This window comes from Juglans regia, chromosome 11, assembly GCF_001411555.2.
Source record: "Juglans regia cultivar Chandler chromosome 11, Walnut 2.0, whole genome shotgun sequence".
Lineage (NCBI taxonomy): Eukaryota > Viridiplantae > Streptophyta > Magnoliopsida > Fagales > Juglandaceae > Juglans > Juglans regia.
Genome location: NC_049911.1, coordinates 36,229,800 through 36,251,410, shown reverse-complemented (window position 1 = coordinate 36,251,410; position 21,611 = coordinate 36,229,800). Strand labels below are relative to the sequence as shown.

General features: G+C 33.3%; 3 protein-coding genes across 3 annotated transcripts; 2 read left to right on the top strand and 1 right to left on the bottom strand.

The window, feature by feature from the left end:
- Positions 1–1,507: 1,507 nt before the first annotated feature.
- LOC108992240 (crocetin glucosyltransferase 3-like) lies at positions 1,508–3,375 on the top strand. Its single transcript, XM_035683013.1, has one exon. It carries the CDS (start codon positions 1,678–1,680, stop codon positions 3,199–3,201), a length of 1,524 nt encoding a protein of 507 aa, XP_035538906.1. The 5' UTR covers positions 1,508–1,677; the 3' UTR covers positions 3,202–3,375.
- Positions 3,376–6,621: 3,246 nt separating this feature from the next.
- LOC108992241 (deSI-like protein At4g17486) lies at positions 6,622–9,386 on the top strand. The gene is made up of 3 exons (XM_018966735.2): positions 6,622–7,020; positions 7,723–8,010; positions 8,850–9,386. The coding sequence occupies exons 1-3, from the start codon at positions 6,885–6,887 to the stop codon at positions 9,092–9,094; spliced, it is 669 nt and encodes a 222-aa protein (XP_018822280.2). The 5' UTR covers positions 6,622–6,884; the 3' UTR covers positions 9,095–9,386.
- A 6,008-nt stretch (positions 9,387–15,394) lies between these two features.
- Positions 15,395–16,889, bottom strand: LOC109016910. The gene has a single exon (XM_018999263.2). It carries the CDS (start codon positions 16,740–16,742, stop codon positions 15,711–15,713), a length of 1,032 nt encoding a protein of 343 aa, XP_018854808.2. The 5' UTR covers positions 16,743–16,889; the 3' UTR covers positions 15,395–15,710.
- Positions 16,890–21,611: the final 4,722 nt, after the last annotated feature.

Here is a 21,611-nt window from a genome sequence, read left to right as displayed (position 1 = left end):
CATTGCATCCCAGCAAAAGAACAGTTGTCAACGCATAAACAAAGGCATTAACAAAATATCAACAATTCAAAAAACAGTACCACAATTGGCAATGGGACTCAAGTTAATCACTGATCTGATGCATTCCTTCTGCGTACGTACCATGTATGCATTGGATCTTAGCAATAACATGATCAAATGTCATTGCCGTTATTAATAAGTACACTCAACTACGTACGCACGTTAGAAACAATAAATAAATAAAAAAGACAAACAATACGGAAAATAACTCTAACTTTAGACTCTACAGGTTTGTTTGGATGAAGAGATAATACGAGATCAAATGAAAAATTGATAAATAATAATGAAATAATTTAAATTAAGATATTTTATGAGATTTTAAAAAATAAAAGAGAAAAGTCTGAATAAAAATATTATAAAATTAAAATATTTTTTTAATTTTTTTTTTTAGAATTTAAAAATATTGAATTATTTTTTATGTTTTGTTTGAGTTTTTGAAAAATTAGTTATAATGATAAGTAATGATTATATGATAAAGTTGAAAATTTAAAATTAAAAAATATTTGTATTTATAATATACGAATTTTGTAACGAAATGCGATGATATGAAATGAAAAATATATTGCAATCCAACCGGGCCTTGAGACCCTGCATGCATGTGGCCAGCTGTCGACGCAGTGCTTGGAAGGCCACAGCTAAGACAGCGTGTGTGCAACTGACCTAGCCCAACAGACTCAGAGCCGACGTAACCCAACACGCTGTGCTTGGAATTAAGGCCTTTCCCATTGGTCAAATTGCATGGCCAGTGCGTTGCAAGTTGCAACTGACCTAACCCAAGCGAGCTTGTCATTATTCATCTCCCGAGCGGCAACTATGGAGATAATAAGATATATATAACAAGCTCGATAAGTCTGTCGGATTAGGTCAGTTGCACCCTTTACAACGTGACAAGATTTGCATATGTGAGCATTGGATCACGGAGTGATATTTTAACTTTTATCGACGTAAAAACAAGTTTATATAAATTATGTCCGCATATATATATATATATATTGTATGCACAAGAAAAATGCTTGTAATTGTGAATTGTATAATTATCGCGTAATCGTTTTAAAAAAAATATATATATATGAGATTTATATGAAAAAAATAATTTTTTAATAATAAATCTTATAATTTTTAAAATGATTGTATAGTATTTATACATTTTATGATTATATATAAAATTATTTTAAATTAATTGAATTATTCTATCCATCATTTATATGATATGATAAAAAAATATATATATGATTTATGAGAATAATAAATAGAATTTTTTTTTATATTAAATGCACTTAAAATAATTAAATCTAGAGAAAAGCGAGAAACGATAAGAATGCATAACAAATTTACACGTATGTATCTCACCTTTATGGTCATATCGAACTAGACATAAATCGTCGTCATTGGTGAGGCGATAAGCTAGGAATGACCATCGCAGGATCACGCTGTTCAAAACCTGAAGCAAAAAACTCATTTTTTTTTAGATACGGATAATTTGGACGTACTCAGCCTCGGCCCTCACAATACAAGTAGGCATTGATCTCACTTCTCCATTGATTCAAAACCCAGAAGTTCAACCACGCACGGAACCTCACCAACTTCTCAGAAATATTGATCAGGGAAAAAAAAAAAATGGGATCCAAGCATGAGCACATTGTAATGCTACCATTCTTGGCTCAAGGCCATCTTATACCATTCCTAGAACTAGCAAGGAAAATCCACCAAAGAATTACCGGCTTCACCATCACCATAGTCAGTACGCCTCTCAATATTCACTATCTCCGTTCCACCATTTCCTGCCACTCCAACATTTACCTCGCTGAGCTTCCTTTCTGTAGCACCGACCACTGCTTACAACCCGACACTGAGAATACCGATAAATTGTCTGCCAATAATGATCTGTTGACCTTCCATCATGCATCGGTGACACTAGAAGCTCCTTTCCGCAGCCTAGTCCATGATATCATGGAACAAGATGGCCAGCCCCCACTTTGTATAATATCCGATGTGTTCTTTGGGTGGGCAGTGAATGTTGCCAAAAGCGTAGGCAGTAAGAGTGTTACTTTCACCACTTGTGGTGCCTATGGCACCGCGGCTTACATGTCTTTTTGGCTCAATCTTCCGCACCGTCATACGGATTGCGAAGAATTCACGCTGCCGGGGTTTCCTGATAGCCACCGCTTCCATCGCTCACATCTGCATCAATCAGCAAAAGCTGCAGATGGTGCCGATACGTGGTCCACATTCATGCAGTCGCAGATTTCACTTTCTTTAGGGTCTCAAGTTTGGTTGTGTAACACTGTCGAGGAAATCGAACCTTTAGGATTGGAAGTTCTCAGAAAATATCTCAAACTTCCCGTTTGTGCAGTTGGTCCTGTCCTTTCCTCAGCCGCGCTTAAGAAAGGCTCGTACTCCTCCCCTTTTGGCTCCAATACTGTGTGTCAACGTACAGGTAAGAAACAAGGAATATTCCCCGAAAAATGCTTTGAGTGGCTCAATATACACGGTCCAGATTCCGTTCTTTATATTTCGTTTGGTTCTCAGAACACTATCAGTGCCTCCCAGATGAGGGAGTTAGCGCTAGGTTTGGAAGTTTGTGGTAAACCGTTCATTTGGGTCCTGAGGCCACCTATCGGTTTCGACATGAAAGGTGAATCCAGAGGGGATTGGCTGCCGGAAGGGTTCGAAAAACGAATGACTGAAAGCAAACAAGGCTTGTTAGTGCACAACTGGGCGCCCCAGCTGGAGATTCTGGCACACGAATCTACCGGAGTGTTTTTAAGCCATTGCGGGTGGAACTCGGTGTTGGAGAGCTTGAGCCAGGGAGTCCCTATTATAGGGTGGCCTATGGGGGCGGAGCAGACATACAACACGAAGATGCTTGTGGAGGAAATGGGCGTGTGTGAGGTGTTGGCGCGGGGAGTGCAGTGTGATGTTGCAGGGAAGGAGGTGACGAGAGTGATAGAGTTGGTCATGGACAAGAAGAAGGGGAAAGGGCTAGAGATGAAGAGGAAAGCTGTTGAGATAGGAGAGCGAATAAGGGCGGCAGCAGCAAATTATAAGGATCGAGATGGAAAAGAAGGGTCTTCCATTAAAGCATTGAATCAGTTTGTACGAACCATTCTAACCAGGACAACATTAGACCTACCTGCATAGTGATCAAGATATTAACAGTCAATCGATATTGCAGATGAGTTTTTGATGGGATCGACATATAATATCTTCAGAGTCTACAGCTTATCCTTGTTAGATGAGTATAATATTTAATCTCAATCTTTGATCGAGTATTATATAATATGATCTGTTATCAACTCTCGTACATAATTTGTAACCCCATCGAATATCTTATAATATATAATAGTATGATATTATTGTTATAATAAACACAACTATGACAGTCGAAAAAAAATAAAATAAATAAACACAACTATGGATACGTAACAACAGCCTACTATATATATATATTATAAGATATTTGTTTAATTTGACAAATAAACTCGTCGACTAAATAGACTTTTGTGCGTAATTTAAAGTGTCTTTAGGGGGGTTAAATTGATCATTAATCATTATTAGGTGTTCGTATTTCTAAAGAAAATTATTGTATCAAATACATTATAAGGATCTAGTACGTACGGTAATCGACACACTATGCTAGCTGCTATCTAGTCAAATATAAATTGGGTTAACGGTTCGAAAAGTACGTTAGTTAACCCTATAATATTAATAATACTATATATATAGAGTGATAGAGTACATAAATATCGTACAGTTATTTTAAAAAATAATAAAATTTATTATTAAAAATTTAATTTTTTTTATGTAAATTTCATATTTATTCATTCTTTTAAAAGTAATTACACGACGTTTATATTTACGATTGTAATTATTATTTTTTTAATATTATATATTAAAAAATAAATTAAAGAAAGAGAAAGGATTTAATTATTCTATATATAAATATATATTAATTACCTGATGGACACGTATGGAGATAAGAGCATTCTTATTAGATTAGATAAAAGCTAAATCCAATGAGAATTTAGCTATTAGGTCAATAAATTGCTCACATTGAATTAGCTATATTCCATTTGGAATATAGCTACAGTAATATCCAAACTAATTTATAAATTTGGAACACACTATTTATTCATCAAATCCTTTTTATATTATTTCTTTCTCTCTCCTTTTAATATTAATTATTTCTCTCTCCATTTTAAATGACAATTGAAAAAATATAATTAGAATACAATTACAAATTAATATATAATATTATAAATAGTAAAATATGATAAAATAAAATAAATTCATAATTAAAAAAATTTAAAAATTTTCAAAATTATTAATTACTCATTACTATATAATGAATAAATGGATAATTCAATTTGAAGATTTGATGTGAATAGTCAAAATTAAATTCATCTTATATTATTTTATTGTCATATAATGAAAAAATGACTATTCTAATGTGGAGATTTATATAAATGGAATAGTTAAAAGTTAAATTCATCTTACATTCATAAAAAATGTACTTTAATTTAACTATTCCAATGAGAATGCTCTAAGATACCGTGAAATACGAAACAAAAGCAAGGAACATGGCAGCTGCCATAATTAACTTGCTTTGATCGATGTGCATAGAACATGATAGATATTCCTGGCTTTGCATGCCTCAGAACCTCTACTTGTTTGTTGGCCATGTTGTAACGTCAAGTCTAATTGAAGTGACGACCCAAGAAAGAAATTCCGGTGGATGACTAATATTCCACGCGTGCATGCATTTTATAATTCATGTACGGCGTTCCACTATGCAAATTATATATTAATGCCAACTCATTCGCAGCATCAAAACTATATATATACACACACACAAATAAATAATCATCACTGAATTAGAGTACTACTTCATGTGCGTGGATTCATAACTATTGATATCCATTGGTCATTATATATATATATATATATATATATGAATTTATGATGGGTTCCATTCTTGTCATTGTTATAAAGCAAGTAAGATTCCACCTACTATAACCCCTCATGTACGTGAACATAGACTTAACTTTCCAAGTTTCCCCTTAAATTCATGGTTCCCTTGTGTGTATATATAATATGGTTTTGTTATTCATCATTTACAATTCATCTCACACTTTACATCTCACACTTGATATATATAATTTATTTATTTATTTATTTTTATGTCAAACCCATTACGCATCACTCTAATTTCAATATCTCTCTTCTCAAACTCTTTTATTCTTATCAAGCTCTCTCTCTCCTCAAATTCTCTATAATCAAGCCTCTCTCTTCAAACTCTCTGTCATCATACTTTATTGGGGTGGGATTGAGATAGAGGAGTTAGGGCAAGAATCAGTTTATTTGTTAGTGAACTTGATTTACTATATGAAATGTAAGATGTAGAGTAATGAATAATAATTGATGTGTAGATTAATTTATGTTAAAAAGGCATATACTGATGTACGTACATGCACGTGTAATGAAAGTAGGTCCCGTTAAATCACAATATTAATTAAAAAATCTAACTCATCTTTCGAGATAATTAATTATAAGTATATGAACTCTTTTTTTCTTCATTCGATGCAGCAAAACAAGATGAATTTCCTAATGGTCATAGATGTCAGTTTCAAGATTAATTAGGCCTAGTTTGATTAGGATGATTTGTAAATAATAATAAGATATTTGAGTTAAGATTAGATCAATTATAAATGATTTGGGTTAAAATATTTTACGAGATTTTAGAAAAAAAATAGAGATAAAAAAATTAAATAAAAATATTATAAAGTTAAAATATTATTATAATATAAATTTTTAATATTATTTTTATTTTACAATTTAAAAAAATTGGATTATTTTTTATATTTTATTTAAAATTTTGAGAAAATTATAATAATTAAACAATGATTAAATAACAAAATTAAAAAATTAAAATTAAAAAATATTTATATTTATAATATTTAAATATTAAGATAAGATGAAATAAGATATGACATGACCTAAAAGACTATTCAAACTAGGCTTGACATTGAGTACATCTGACTTGGCATCTGTCAGTGCAGCCCCCTTCTTATTCTTCCTGCACTAATTAAATTATTAATATCAAAATTAAAAGAAATAAAATAAAGTTATTTTGTTCCAATCTTCCCATTTCACAAATCCATCTACTTTGATCAAACCACTCAACCAATTATATACATATTTTAATATTTAATTGTTATTTAACTAACGAAACCTTAGACATTACTTCATGCCTTACTTTAGCGGATTGCTTACTTTTTAGTATTTTGATAAAGTCGTTTATTATTATTATTATTATTATTAGAATCAAAATGCTGTATGACCAAATTAATAAACAACCCTTCCGTTGCTGGAGGCCGGTCATTGAAATTTGCATCAACTGCACTTCAATGTGGACCATGAATTTAGAAAACTGATGGTGGAACTAACATTATCGGACATGAGATGTCGCGTCAATCTATAACGAAATTGTAACGTACCATTCAAGTTGATTAATGTTTCTGGGAATAAAAGGTGTATGAGTTCCAAATTAATACTCGAGGCATTTACTCGTGTACTATAAACCATGTATTTTCTTGTGTATAAAACAGGGACACATATCACGAGGGCAATAGACACTTCCGGCCGCAGAACAGCCCAACTTCGAAGATTCTTCTTCCCACAAAAATACAAACTAGTAAAAAAGTTCACCAAGAATTCCCGATGACGAATCTCTAAATTCCTAATCTCCCTTCCAAGTCCGCGGAATTCTGTTTCTCGTCTCCGGTTTCTTTGAGATTCCGGTGGCGACAGCTTCTGGGTGAACAATGTTGTGTAGAACGGTATCGCTTGCGAAGAAGAAGAACGGAGCAGTGCCGGTCTATCTTAACGTGTACGATCTGACGCCGATTAATGGGTACGCGTATTGGGTCGGCCTTGGGGTGTACCATTCTGGCGTGCAAGGTTTGATTTTATTTTAATTAGATGGGCCATTTATTTGCTTATATTCTTTTAATGTGGAGGTTGTATTCATTTATTCATCTTTTTAACCTTTTTGATGGTTTGGGGTCTGTGTGGGTGCTATGGAAGTGGAGGAAAATGAATGAAAGAAAATAAAAGTTGGGTCTTTACCAGCTAATTCAACTTGGGGCTGTCTTTAGATGCCAATTGTTTCATTTCTCGTTTTGTGTTTAAGTTCAAATCTGTGGTCGGGTTTTGTGCTGAATCTGCCTGCTGAGAAAACTCGAGTTGTTCAAACTGTTTCTTAGAATTGGTGAATTTATCGTGGAGATTTTTTTTATTATGGTATATCCCTTTTTCTTATTTGGACTACGAGGAGAAGCGTTGTTGAATGTTTTTATGTTTATTTGTTCGGGACGTGAGAAAAACAAAAAATTCAATCTACTAAAATTAATTTATCTATGTGGCTTGATTGTGCCGGTTTGAGTTTCTTGTTGTTCTAGCAAACAAGAACATTTTATGCTAAACTTTTCTGAGGTTAATTTTCTCGGCATTCAAATAGATGGCAAATTGGGTATAAGATTCTGTAGTAGATATGCTTATTTGTTAACTCCGTTACATTTCTTATCACTTCTGGATTTTTACTTGATTGATGGTTCTGGATCTGTTTGATAAAACTTTATTTTGCTGTCTAATCCGATACAGTACATGATGTTGAATACGGGTTTGGAGCACATGAGCATGCAACGTCAGGGATTTTTGAAGTTGAAGCAAAGCGTTGTCCTGGTTTCACATTCAGGAAATCGATATTGATTGGAAGAACTGATCTAGGTCCCAAAGAAGTCCGGGCCTTTATGGAGAAATTAGCTGAAGAGTATCGTGGAAACGCTTACCATCTTATCACGAAGAACTGCAATCACTTCTGCCACGACGTTTGTATCAGGTTGACAGGGAAAGCCATTCCTAGTTGGGTCAACAGACTCGCTAGACTTGGTAAGAGATTGACCATAACGTTGTATTCTTGTCTTTTCTCTGTTTCTGTGCCTGAATTATTAGATTGCTTGTTGAGAAATTTTTTTAAAATTAAAGAAAACCAAGATCTTTAACAATATAGGTTTTCTGTTGACAGAGATGCCAAAAGATGAGCGCTTGGTGTTTGGAAGTTGGAACAAACATGAAACATGGCAGAAAACCAAAACTGTAAAACAGAAAATATGAAAAAGAAAAAAAAGTGAAAAACATTGTGTATCCTAAAGAGCAGAAACCACAGTACGTACCAATCTCTCTGTTCTCCTTTTCGTCACGAGGCTCTCAAAATCCTCAACTGCCATCACAAACTACAACCTCATTTTTCAACGAGATTGACACCTTCACCCCACTACACCATGCACCTGCTGCCATTAGTGTTGACGCAACACATCTCTTGTCGCACGCTTTCAAATGCCGCCACAAATTCATACACACAACGAATGCTACCTCTGCAAGCAACACTGCTGCTGGAACCATCAAACACCTTCAAATTCATAAATACAACTTCTTTCCTCTTTACATTGACCAACCATAAATTCGACTTCCTTTGCTAATACATATCATGATAAACTCTACCGTGCATATTCTCGTTATTCTCCTTATCTTCCGTTGCATATTCATGCTATATTTTGCACTCTGACATCACAATTTGAGTTGTTGCTACCAAATTTGTTTCCCCGAGTTAATCAGCAGCTATTTTCCACTGATAAATATCAGGGATTAGGAAGCCTGATCAAAGATCAGATGTGGCATGATATTGTAATGAATCTAATGATCCTTTTTTTTTTTTTAATGAATTACAGGTTCTTTCTGCAACTGTGTCCTTCCAGCAGGTCTCGTTGAAGGTAAAGTTGGGCAATTTAGTTCCGGATTTAGGTTTTACGAAGGAGAGAAGAAGAAGTTGAGGAGCCATTCAAGTAGGTTTGCATCTTTTGCAAACCCTCCACCTCTTGCTGCAATCAAAAGTGCTAGACAAAGCCGTTGTCTCCCTCGATCTTCCTCTTTGATTCATTCATCTTCTACCCTGACCTTGACTATAAAACTTTGATGGCGTCCTGGTTTGATACTTCTAGCGTTCTGTAGAATCCAACAAAAAAAGACGGGCCAAAATAGCAAGTTCCTTTCTTTTAAATTAATTGTACAGAGCTTATCTTATGGTTAGGGAAATGGGCTTCTCAGAGATATTGCAGCTCTGTCAAATCCTCTGCTTTGCTTTAATGGAAAATATGTAATGTATTTAAAATCTTTAGTCTTTTTCTTCACTTATAGTTATGGACTAAATCTTACGACGCTCTTTGCTTAGGGAGTTCCAAAGACGAAATAGAGAATACTTGTATGTATCTGTTGAGACTGAAAAATGTTGGAACAAAAGGGTTGAAGAACGAGGCAGTGTAGAGTGGGCTGGAATCACTTGCATCCCATGACTTGTTTAAATGGGCCTTGATGTTGGTCCTCCAAATTAGCCCATCTCTTTCCTTTTGAGTTATATATAGTTCGTACGACGCTTGCTAGCGGAACTTCACACTTTTCGGTTCGAGAAAGCATACCTCATACCCTGTCCCTGAAAGGGCCCAGCGGGCCTGATGTCTCGTTCTATTATTTTATTATTTAACTAAGTTTTTTTCTAAAAAAAACATGGATTTTAAGAATTAGTCCGATTAAAAAAAGGATATATATATATATCGTATATTTCAACGGACAAATGACAATTTAATTGACTGAATTTGAGCAATTGAATCGAACCCAATTCGAATGAAAACTTAAGAAGCTATTTCTGCTGAAGGAATGATAGAGTGAACTCCGATTGACTTCTTTTTCTAAAGCGTTACAACCATTTACCCTTTCGTCTGTGGAGAAATTTGACATGGTTAAGAAGACTGGTACAAATTAAGAAGAGGCGCGTCATGCACGATCCCTGGCCTATAAAGGTCATGGGGCCTCTAGTTATTATATTGCTGCTCCGGCTCGATCGCTGTATATTAGGTTAAAAGCCGGCCTTAAAAATAAGGTACCATGCATGTATACGTGATTGACTGCTTTTTCTTATATATTTATAATATAGTAACATTAGTTTTTGTAAAAACTTTCTCATGTAAAGTACCAGGTGGTTGCTTTTAAGGTAAAGAAAAAGAAAAGGCTTACTAGTTGTAGCCATAAATAGAGTAACAGATTATGATCTGCACGTAACCCTGTTCTCGAAATCTTACCAGTTCGATCCTCAACGAGGTAAATTACATTACTCATTCAACATCGATCACAAAGTCGCCTTGCATGCATTAAGAAGAAGAAAGCGTAGATCTAGCATTATTTGGGGAACTTAATTGAGCGATATCAATTATATATATGATCGATTGGAGCTCCTCAGGACCAGTGGTTACTTGAGGATCGAACTCTTTTTCAGAGTAGCTCCGGCCTTCACTAGCTAAGAGAAAAATAATATTTAGTAGAAAAATGGTTATTTGATTGATTTTATCACCCACAATGATACGCGTCTCATCCATTCATGATGTGATTGAACGTCGCTTATCCTTTTATTAATGTCAAACTTGAATTAATATGTTATAGTTACGTGTGTGTAAAAAAGGCTACAGTTTTTTTTTCTGTATGTACTAAGGTAACTTACATCCTTATAAATTTATGTTATGTGATCCGCCAGTTTGTTTGGCTTTGGCATGCTTCACATACTCAGACATTAACAAGTTGTGTCTCTATATATATTTTTAATAACAAGTTGTATATTCAAGTTTGATATGATCATGTAAAACTTAAATTGATCGATTTGGATGAAAATCTCTTAATTAATTTCTTTCTTCAATCAATGTATTGACATTAGCTCTTGCCTGTCTTCATATATAATTACAATTTGATAAAGGAATTTGTACGGAAGATTTCTTCCCATATCCAAGGCCTAGCTAAGTCCGGGCCAAGACAAAAGGGGGAAAGACCTGACCTGCTAAGAGAACCCATTGTACACGACATGAGAAAGGAAACAGTGTAGCAAGAGATGGGACTCGTCGGGACTTGATGGTCTGAGATCACTCGGGTGATGTCCAAACATCAAGTGTCTGCCCACATAGCAGGCGCAATATGAAGAGGATCGTCGATCTACTAATAGGGAAAGCATGGACTAACCAGGGGAATAGTAGACCAATGGAAGAAGGTTGGAGAACTACGCCACATTTAATGGCCTTGCTGTCCGAGTGGCACACCACATTAATAGAATCGTTGCAGGATCACGCCACATTTAAAGAATATGATATAATGAACAGTACGAAGACTCTAAATCCCATAGAAACAGACCTGATTTGCTCATCGAATTTATAGTATAAATAGCTAATCTTAAGTACGAGGATTCTCTCTAACTGAAAAAGTTTTCTTATTTATTTACTATATTCTAAAAATATTTACTGATTTTGACATTAGAAGCTAACGTCTTCCGGGCGGCTTCCAGGCCGGCTTTCAAGCTGTATTCATCCTTTTCCTTGCAGCATCCGACGTGAAGACCTGAATTGATTGGAGCCTGGACAGAATTATTACGAACAAGGCATTTTTTGGATCGACTTTCTTTTGCTAATTTTTGGGCAGAAGCTACCGAAGGTACGTTCACGAGCCCGCAGAACCCCCACAACAGTCTACAAACAAGTAACAACAGCTAGCTGCACAAAAAGACAAGGCATGTGGCCGGAAACTTGGTCGTACGAGTCTAAGACTCATATGGTCGATTTTTTTTCCTTTTTTTTAATCATTCTGAACAGCCCCTTTTCCAGCACCTATTTTTCAGGCAACTCCATTTTAAAACCCATTTGCTCAATTTCCCTTATAATTTATCTTTTAATGCCGTAGCGTTCAGGCAAGTGGATTTTTTTTCTCTCGTTTTAGACATGTTTAATGATTAAACTAATCCTTTAATGAAGTAGCTCCGATTGATCCAAGGAATAGTCAAGCCATTTAGATTGGAAATTGTGATACTACGTATTTGTTTACCATACACGCGAGGCCACTAATTAATTAGAGATCAGTAAGAAATAGACTGCTCCACATGCGATCTTGTAGAATTCATTGTACGATGGTCAATAATAACTTGGAAAACGCATGACAATTATTGTACCTATTAAGGATGTTGGAAATGGTAGAAGAAGAATATCGCACCGTATGGCCAGAAAGAAAGATCAAGAGAGAGAGGAAAAAAAAACCTGTTCTACTTCAAACTCAGACAATTACTCGGACCAGCAGATCGTGATGAGACACAGCAAAAGCAAAGAAGGTCGCTGAATGCGTTGCACCGACATATTAAGACAAGTTTAGATATTTTCATTGGCTATATACTTATAGGCCAATTTCTGGTCGACAAGCAGATTTACCTGTAATTAGCAACTTGTGGGACTTGGTCAACCCATGAAGAGTCTTCCGCACCATGACAAAAAAGTATCTGATTATTACGTAATCATTTTATAATGTGCTTAAAAGATGCAAACCTACCCTAAAGCACTTGAACAAACTCAGCTATTTGCATGTGAGCTTTTTTTTTCAATAAATTTGGATATACATGACTATTAACTAATTTGCGCGTGCACCTCTACGTACGTTACTGCGTGTACGTCTAGTCTACCCATTTTTCAAACCAGATTTAGCCGCAATATCTTTCATCAAATTGATATAAGTATCTAGTTCCAGATTCTATGTTGATTAATTGATTGTATTAAAATATTAATATTTTAAGAAAATGAAATTATACAAATATAAAAGGAAAAACTTAATATATTTCTTGAACTAGGATAATATTAGTTATTTTCTATCAAATCATATATTTATGATTATTTGTGCCTTGTTAAATATTTAGTTTTAAGTTTTGAGAGTGATTTGATTTCGATTTTAACCAAATTTTAGGTAGAATTCTTGTTTATTTACGTATTTATTTCTCATATAATAATTTAAATTTTTATATTTATGGAAAAAATTTCATAATTTCAAATTTTACAATTATTTAAGTCCGATTTGTGGGTTTCAAAAAATAATTTCAAATTTTACTATTAATCAATGATTTTTAGAGTTTTTTTTTTCTATTTTTTGGATGAATCTATTGTCTTCTCGATGTTGATCATCTGTTGGAACTAGCCGCCAGAATTATCTCAATTATGTCCGAGATCAGTTGGCATAAGAGCTTAAGCATCTTTTCTGGAGTTATATCTCATCAGTTTTCATGGTTGGTGGTTGTGGTCGTTGTCGTCATGGGTAAGTTCTGAACGAGGAAGTATTGCATTGTGATCGTAGCATTCAGGATGTGATGATTGATGATTTGCAGAGATAGATTGTAGAGTTAAACCGGTATCTAACGACAGAGGATATTCGTGTTTGGGAAATAGAAGATAATGATTCTGATTCCAGTTTTGCGAACCCTTATCACAATAGTGCTCTATTTTGAAAGTATTGTGGTAGGTAAGAGTATCATGAGGACCTTAGTTTCAGAGTTGATTTACCAGAATTTACTAATACTCTTCAAGGTGAAGGTTTCATTGATTTATTGGATGAGGTTGGATTTACTACTATGATGATGAAGAGTTTGAGGATAAACCTTCTTCCATAAGGCGAAACTCTATACCAATCTACGATACTTATCTCGATGAAGATAACTTAGTGGATGATGTAACTATTTTTATTGAAAACATAGAAAATTTAGAAAAAGAAAATGGTGGTGAAGTCTTGAAGTTTGAAGATCATGAAACAACTTTTGAGGCAATTAACTATGTTGATTTTCTTGGAGTTGAGGATTTTTTTTCAAACTCTCATATGCAAAATATATTTTTGGATTTGAGATGTAGCAAAGAAACTTAATTTTGGAGTATAAGATGCTCAATATTATTTTATTTCGCAAACCCAAATTGATATGAGGTATCTAGGTCCAAATTTCATGTCGATTACATTGAAGTACTACTATCTTAAGAAGATGAATATATACAAATATGGAAGGAAAAACTTAATATCTTCCTTAGACTAGGGCAATATTAGTTATTTTCCATTAAATCATATATTTATGATCATTTGTGCATTGTTAGTAAATATTTAATTTCATGTTTTGGAAGTGATTTTGATTTTGATTTTGGCCAAATCTTTGGTTAAATTGTTGTTTATTTATGTATTTATTTATCAAACAATAATTTAGATTTTTACATTTTTGGAAAAAACTTCATAATTGCAAATTTTGCAGCTATTAAGTCTGACTTGTGCCAAAGGCCTGTAACATGATTGACATAATCCTCAGCTTATGAAATCGAGGTCTTGAATTTGAAACCCCCTCCCTCAAATATATATAAAAAAAAAAAAAAAATCTCACTTGTGGGCTTTATAAAGTAATTTCAAATTTTACTATTAATCAATAATTTTTGAAGTTAATTTTTTTGTATTTTGAACGAATTTATTATCTTCTCTATATTAATCATCTATTAGAATCAAAATTATCTCAATTCTGTCAGGCATCACTTAAATTATAAATATAGAAATCACTAGTTCATGAATTAGTTGAGATTGACTTGAATTCCATCCAGTACTTTCTATAATAAACTAATTAACAAGATGGATTGATTTGTGATCGATCGATCGCGTAATATGTGGCTTATATATAATTAAAAGTGGAAGTCACAAGTACATGAGTACTGTTTCGTGCATGATCTAAAGGTAGGTAAATTCTGTAGATTCACGGGACTGACAAGTTTTCCACGGACAAAGGTGCCAGACGAAACCACTGCCATGTGGTCAACCACGAACATATACAAGTTTATGTCTGTCTGTCTGTCTCCAACTACACACCAATTTGGGCCATTTCCCATCTCTTTTCGTGCCGTTTCCTATCAGGTATTTAGACATACGTTGTGTTTTTCCAGATTGTGATTTGTGATCGCCCACGCTTACCGTCCAAAAGGAGTTACTTTTGTTGATCCGAGACGTGGTTAACAAAGTAGCGGTTGAGATTGGTTAGAGTAGGTTTAAGGTCGTATATAATTATTGCATAAAAAAAGAAAAAGAAAAAAAGATTCTTGAAAAAAGACCCACCTCACATGCGTCTTTGTCCTATGGTCTGGAACTTTCAAGAATTCACAAGCCTACTGTTTCAATTGAGATGGAACATCTCAGATCGCCAGAAGAAACATTAATTAATGATAAATACGAGTGAAAGATTCGAGAATAGCCTTCTTCTTTATTTTTCTTTTTCTTTTTCTTCTACCACGTCTGTCTTTTTATTTATTTGACTATGGATCAGAAACGGGAAAGCGTAAACATGCAACGTTTGCATATGTGGAGCTAAAATTAACAGAAGTGACGAATAATTATAATTTGAAATGAGAACATGAGCTACCCCAACGGGAAACCTTATATCAACTACTTCAATATATTGGGCTTAAGCAATAATCTGTTTGACAACATTAATTACACCAAAAAATTCAGCACAGCACAAGAAGGAAAAAGAAATGATTTTCCCAGATTGTATAGGCGAAGTTGTTAGATCTAGCTATAAGTATGTATAAATTAATAATCAAGATCATGAGATTATCTGAGCGTCAGCTACTACTTTATTGTTTTTGGTCCAAGAACAAATGGGTTAGTGCGAGCAAATAATCAACTAACATTACTAAATTGTAATGGATACCTGATGATCTCTGCAATGATCTTCACCTCTTCCAAGCATAAACCAGCAATGAAAAACCAGTTGGGCCTCCCAACTCAGTCTCCTCCGCGCTGGCCCACTCCATCACAGAACTTCCTCCAGATGACCCCGCCGACGACGACATTGATATCGACGACGACGACGAGCTCTTCCGCATCTTCCTCCACTCCACCCTACTCAACCCGTAACCCCAGCTCTGTTGCGTCCACAAAGACATCCCATTCGCCTCCTCTTTTTCTTCTCGTTCTTCTTCAAACCTGAACATGAAAACAGCACGCCCGTCGTCGTTGTCCTTCTCGAACAACCAGTTGTACACGTCCCACGAGATCTGTACGGGCACCCCATCGACTTCAATTCTCTCATTACCTCTGAATTTCCATTTTAAGCGCTTTATCTGCAAGACCTTTTTATTATCGACGCTGAAGCAGAGTCTGGTGTCATCGTTGTAGCCGCAATCTATTTGTATTTCCCTCATTCTGCCTCCAAATCTTGCTCTTGTTGCGCAGATTTTGTTGGCAAAGACGTGTTCTCTTTTCAGGACTAGAACTTGGGAACTTTTAGGCTTTTGGGCTTTGGTTTTGGAGTAGGCTTCTTTGATGTAATCGCCAACGAGGAGGGTCATTTTATTGTCAAAAACAACGGCGATGTAGAACTCGGAGTAGGGTTCGGGTCCGGACCCGAACTTGGCTTTGGTCAGGTCCCAAAAGATTTGGGTGTTGGAGTTGAGCTTCTTGGATCCATGCTTTTTCCAGAAGATAAGCGGTTTGACGTGGAGGTGGAAGGAGTATTGGGAAGGAAGAGAAGGAGGAGAGTCAAATGGGTGGTGATGGTGGTGGAGGAGATCGAGGTGGAGAGAGTGGCTGCCGAGAAGGGAACGAGACCAGGTGAGGGAGAAGAGGCCGAGGTGGGTTTGGTAGAGGCCGGTGGTGAGGTTGGGGTTGCCGGAGATGGGCGGTGGTTGTGGTGGAGAGTGATGGTCATCGGAGGTGGTGGATGGGCAGAAGCAAGATGGGAAGGAGGAGGAGTTGCGAGACATTGTAGATATTTTGGGTTTTGTTGTAAGGACCGTAACAAGGTATTCTCTTGCTAGGGTTTCGTTTTATTTGTCTGTGAATATATATGAGAGTAATAGGCATGAAGGATGGTGGTTTTTATATACGGAGAGAAAAGTGGAAGAAAAGAAAAATTGTCTGGGAACTTTCCTTCTCCCACCTAAACAATAGTCTTTCGCTGATTTAGCAAATTAATAACAGCAATATTAATCTTGAGCTGAAAAGATAAGACTTTTTCTCGAGAAAAGGAAAGATATTATATATATTTATATTTTTCTAAATAGGTTGCTAGGAACAAGAGAGGAGGGAGATGAGAGATCGATGAATGGGAATTAAGTTGTAAAATGTTTGCATTCAATAAATTAGGAATTGTCAAAATTATATATATATATATATATATATAGTTGCACCGAAAAAATAAAATTTAAGAAAATTTTTAGGAGTGATTTAAATTTAGAGATGATTTGAGATGATTTGTAAATAGTAAAATAAAAGTTGAATTATTTATTATATTTTATGTAGAAATTTAGAAAAATTATTTTAAAATTTAAAAAATTAAATTATTTATTATATTTTATATAAAATTTTTTAAAAAGATATAATAAAAAATTTGATAAATTAAAATAAATTACGAATATAAACGATGCGTTAATTGATTACGTAATTATGATAGAGGCCGGTGTGATTGGAAAGGGAGGGAGCGAGTCCTGTGCGCGTCGACAAACAATAAGGGGGCTACCTCGTCAAAGTAATCAACCAGGAGGCATTAATCCACCGACGAAAAAATAAAAATCAGGAGGCAGCATCCCCCTTGCTCTCCGGCCCCCACCACCACCACCACCCCCCCAACTCACTCCTTTCTTGCTTGGATTCACAAATATTGAACTGGAACTGCACCAACATATTCCCCAGCTCCTGATCTGCTGTACGTGGCTGGCTTTATAATCTTTTTTTTTTTTTTTTTAAATCCCACGCACCCTAATATCCATCTATATATATCTTGCATTAAGTTCTCATTTGTCTTTATAAATAAAATTAGATGAATTAAAATTAGAATTAAAATTAAAAATTTTTAAAATATTATTTTCTTGATATTATTTTTATTTTAAAATTTTAAAAAGTTAAATTATTTATTTTATTTTGTATAAAAATTTAAAAAAATTATGATGATTATATGAGATAAAATGAAATGAATTGAGAGAAATTATGAAAATAAATGAGACCTAATTCAAAAGATAAATTTCTCTAGAAGAAAAATATTCTAATTATTAATGTTGATGAGTACGGTTATTTATTAATTATATATAGATTATATATAATTAGATATCATGTATAATTTTCGTTTTTTTCCCCCAGCTTCTAATGGAAGCGTCGATTGCTACTTTGGAATTGTAGACTACATTTTGGTTTTTTTAAAGAAAAATTAAATTAAGGTTGTGTTTGAATGTTGAAGTGAGTTGAGTTGAATTGAGTTGAGATAATAAAATATTATTAAAATATTATATTTTAATATTATTATTATTTTAAAATTTAAAAAAGTTGAATTGTTTATTATATTTTATATTGAGATTTAAAAAAATTGTAATGATGAGTTGAAATGAATTTGATAAAACGTTGAATATTAATTTATTTATTTTCTTACTCTGTCCCATGCATGTGAAGCCACATGCGCGCACTAAGTTTTACTTGTAGCCAATCTCGGATGCATATTTAATTGCAAACAATGACCTTAAGCAAATACAAAACATTTTTCTTTCTATATAAAAAAAGTTTACTTATCATCGTTGATACATCAATATGTAATTGATTATTTTTATTCTTCTATTTAAATATATATTGATGTGTAAATATATATTTATATAAAAAGATAAAAATAACAAATCATATGCCGTTAGGCGATATGGGATGATAAATATAATTTATCTTTTTTATATATATAAAGCTAGGTAGCTAGCTATTTCATGTATTACATAAAAGCTAGGTTTTCATTATCAATTTGTTATTTGATTATATATATGTGTGCGCGCGCATGGACGTGATAAAGACGCATTGTTATCAATATTCAGAAATGAAAAATTGGAAATTAGAAAGTCAAGCTAGGGAAAATGTATAAAGCATCGAATGTTTGAATTGTAAACAGCATGTTTCGGCCTGTTTGAAATTTGAATGAGAAATATTCGGAAAAGCCAAAGTCTCAAAACGTGTCAATTACTATAAAAGAGGCTTCTAAAGAAGCCAGAAGCAGTCTTTTTTTCTTTTTTCTTTTTTTTTTTGGAGGATATTCCTTCTCCTGCCAAGTTATCACGTTGTTCACTTTACACCGTATTTGGTCTTACTCCGCAAGTTCATATTATATATGTAGACTATACGATGCCGTTCACTTCGTTCCGTGAAATAGTCACTACTTTAATTTCCCTGGACTAACTTCACAAATAAAATGCATTTATTTATTACCGATTATGACATTTATTTATTCTAATTCCTTTTATTTCACTCCGGTGATGCCATGTTTTGGCCCACCTAAAATTTTTCTGTACGTTTGTTTTTCCTTAAATGAATTTTGAGAAATAATATTGAGTACTGCTGTGGGGACGTCTGAAATTTATGATCAGATGTTTCTCTTGTGGCACCATCAATGTAGTTTAATAAAAATAAAAAATAATATATTCAAATTGAAAAGTCACATAGCATTAAATAGTGGTACCACGTTAAAATAATAATTATTTTGACTGGTAAGTTTTAGGTTGTGTTTGGATGTTGAAGTGAGTTGAGTTGAGTTGAGTTGAGATGATAAAATATTGTTAAAATATTATTTTTTAATATTATTATTATTTTAGAATTTGAAAAAATTGAATTATTTATAATATTTTGTGTTGGAATTTGAAAAAGTTGTAAAGATGAGTTGAGATGAGTTGAGAATATTTAACTAACCAAACGAAACCTGATAATCAAATAGTATTATTTAATAATAATTACAATTTTACGATATATAAGTCATGTACACTTATTTTAAAAAAACTTAAAAAATTTAAAATTTATATGAAAAAATTATTTTTTAATAATAGACCATACTTTTTTTAAATATAATATGCAGAACTTGTATACCTAATTATTAAATTGTATCTAACATTATTCATGAATTTAATAACCATTAAATTATTGACCAGTATCGTTTTAGTATGTCCGAACAAAGCTAAATAATTAATTTTCTTATCAAGGAAATAATACTAGTGCAATTTTTACAGATTTATAAGGACCCTCGAGATTAGGGTTCATATATATATATATATATATATAATATTGCTAAGTATTACTTTATAGACGTTTTCTTTACAAAAAACACTACATTAATTGACCAACGCTAAGGGTTTAATTAAATGATATTGTTTGACGAGGAAAATTAATTGTGAAATGTATGACTTCAAGTACTATTGATAATATTCCGTACGTACTAGAAACTTGTCACCTGCAAGCTGCAAACAAGATGATTGGACCTAGACAATACTTAATATCGATCGAGAGTAAGCCTGATTTATTTTTAAAGTTAATCCTAATTCATTTCATTTAATCATTATAATTTTTTTAAATTTTTATATAAAATTTAATAAATAATTCAGATTTTTCAAATCTTAAAATAAAAATATATTTTAATAATATTTTATTTTATTTTAAACTTTCATTTTATTTCATCTATTCTAAAAAACAAACAAGAGCTGTTTGGGTGGCGTGCCACCTAATAAGTAAAAAAAGAATGCATTTTTATTATTTATTTTAAACATTTTTTTTATTTATTAAATAATTTAAAAAAATAAAAAATCAGAAATTCATTTCAAAATCCTTATTTAACAATTAAGTAAAATAAATAAATAATAAATAATAAAAAAATTCAATCGGTGGCCACGAAAAGCATTTCTTAATGAACAATAAACTACCCGCGGATTCCTGACAATGTGAAGTGCATATATGATGATCCATACATACATATATATATATATATATAATATATATATATATGACAGGAGTTGAAGGCCATGCATAACATGGTCGAGAGGCAGCGATGCCCCAGTTGTTTTTCTTTTAATTAATTTGTCGTCATCAACAGCGCTTATACCTTCCAATGTAAACGAGACGGACATTATTGCTAGCAGGCTAGGCTAGCACTGTGATATATCCTATCTGGCAATCTGCTTCATTTGGTCTATATGTCTCTGCTACAATACAGCATGTGAGAGTGTTTGGTTTCGAATTTAATTATCCAGCTGGTGGGTGCGTGCGAGAGCGAGACTGCAGACAAGTTAGTACTTGTTTGTTCTGGCAAATTAAATGTACTTTTGACTGTTCTCAGCTTTCTAATTAGCTTGGCCCAGCCAAGTGTCTGATAATTGGCTGTACTATCATGCATGATGTTCGTGAAATTTCCTGGAAGGCAAAACGAAATTTCGATTTAGATTAAACAGGTTGATCTGAGTTCATGGGTTGCATAATAAATACCCGCAACCATCATGCATCCGTATCGGTTTTATTATTATTTTTTGGATGGACCGATGGATTAATATTAATATAAAAAATATTAAATATATTTATAAAAAATTTATTTCTCTCAATATCAATTATTAATTAGTTAAAAATCATAAAATTTAAATTTAAAAAAAAATTAATAAAATGAATCTTTTAAATATATATGATACTATTAATATACATGCACGCGTAATTTGTCCAATTTGTAAAAATGGGATGAGAATATAATTTTTTAGGTGTTTTGTTCTGATAATTGTAATATTTGGCATAAAATGTTAAGGTCGAGATAGTTAGTACAGAGAATATCATGTTCGTATAAAAACTTTCTTATGTTA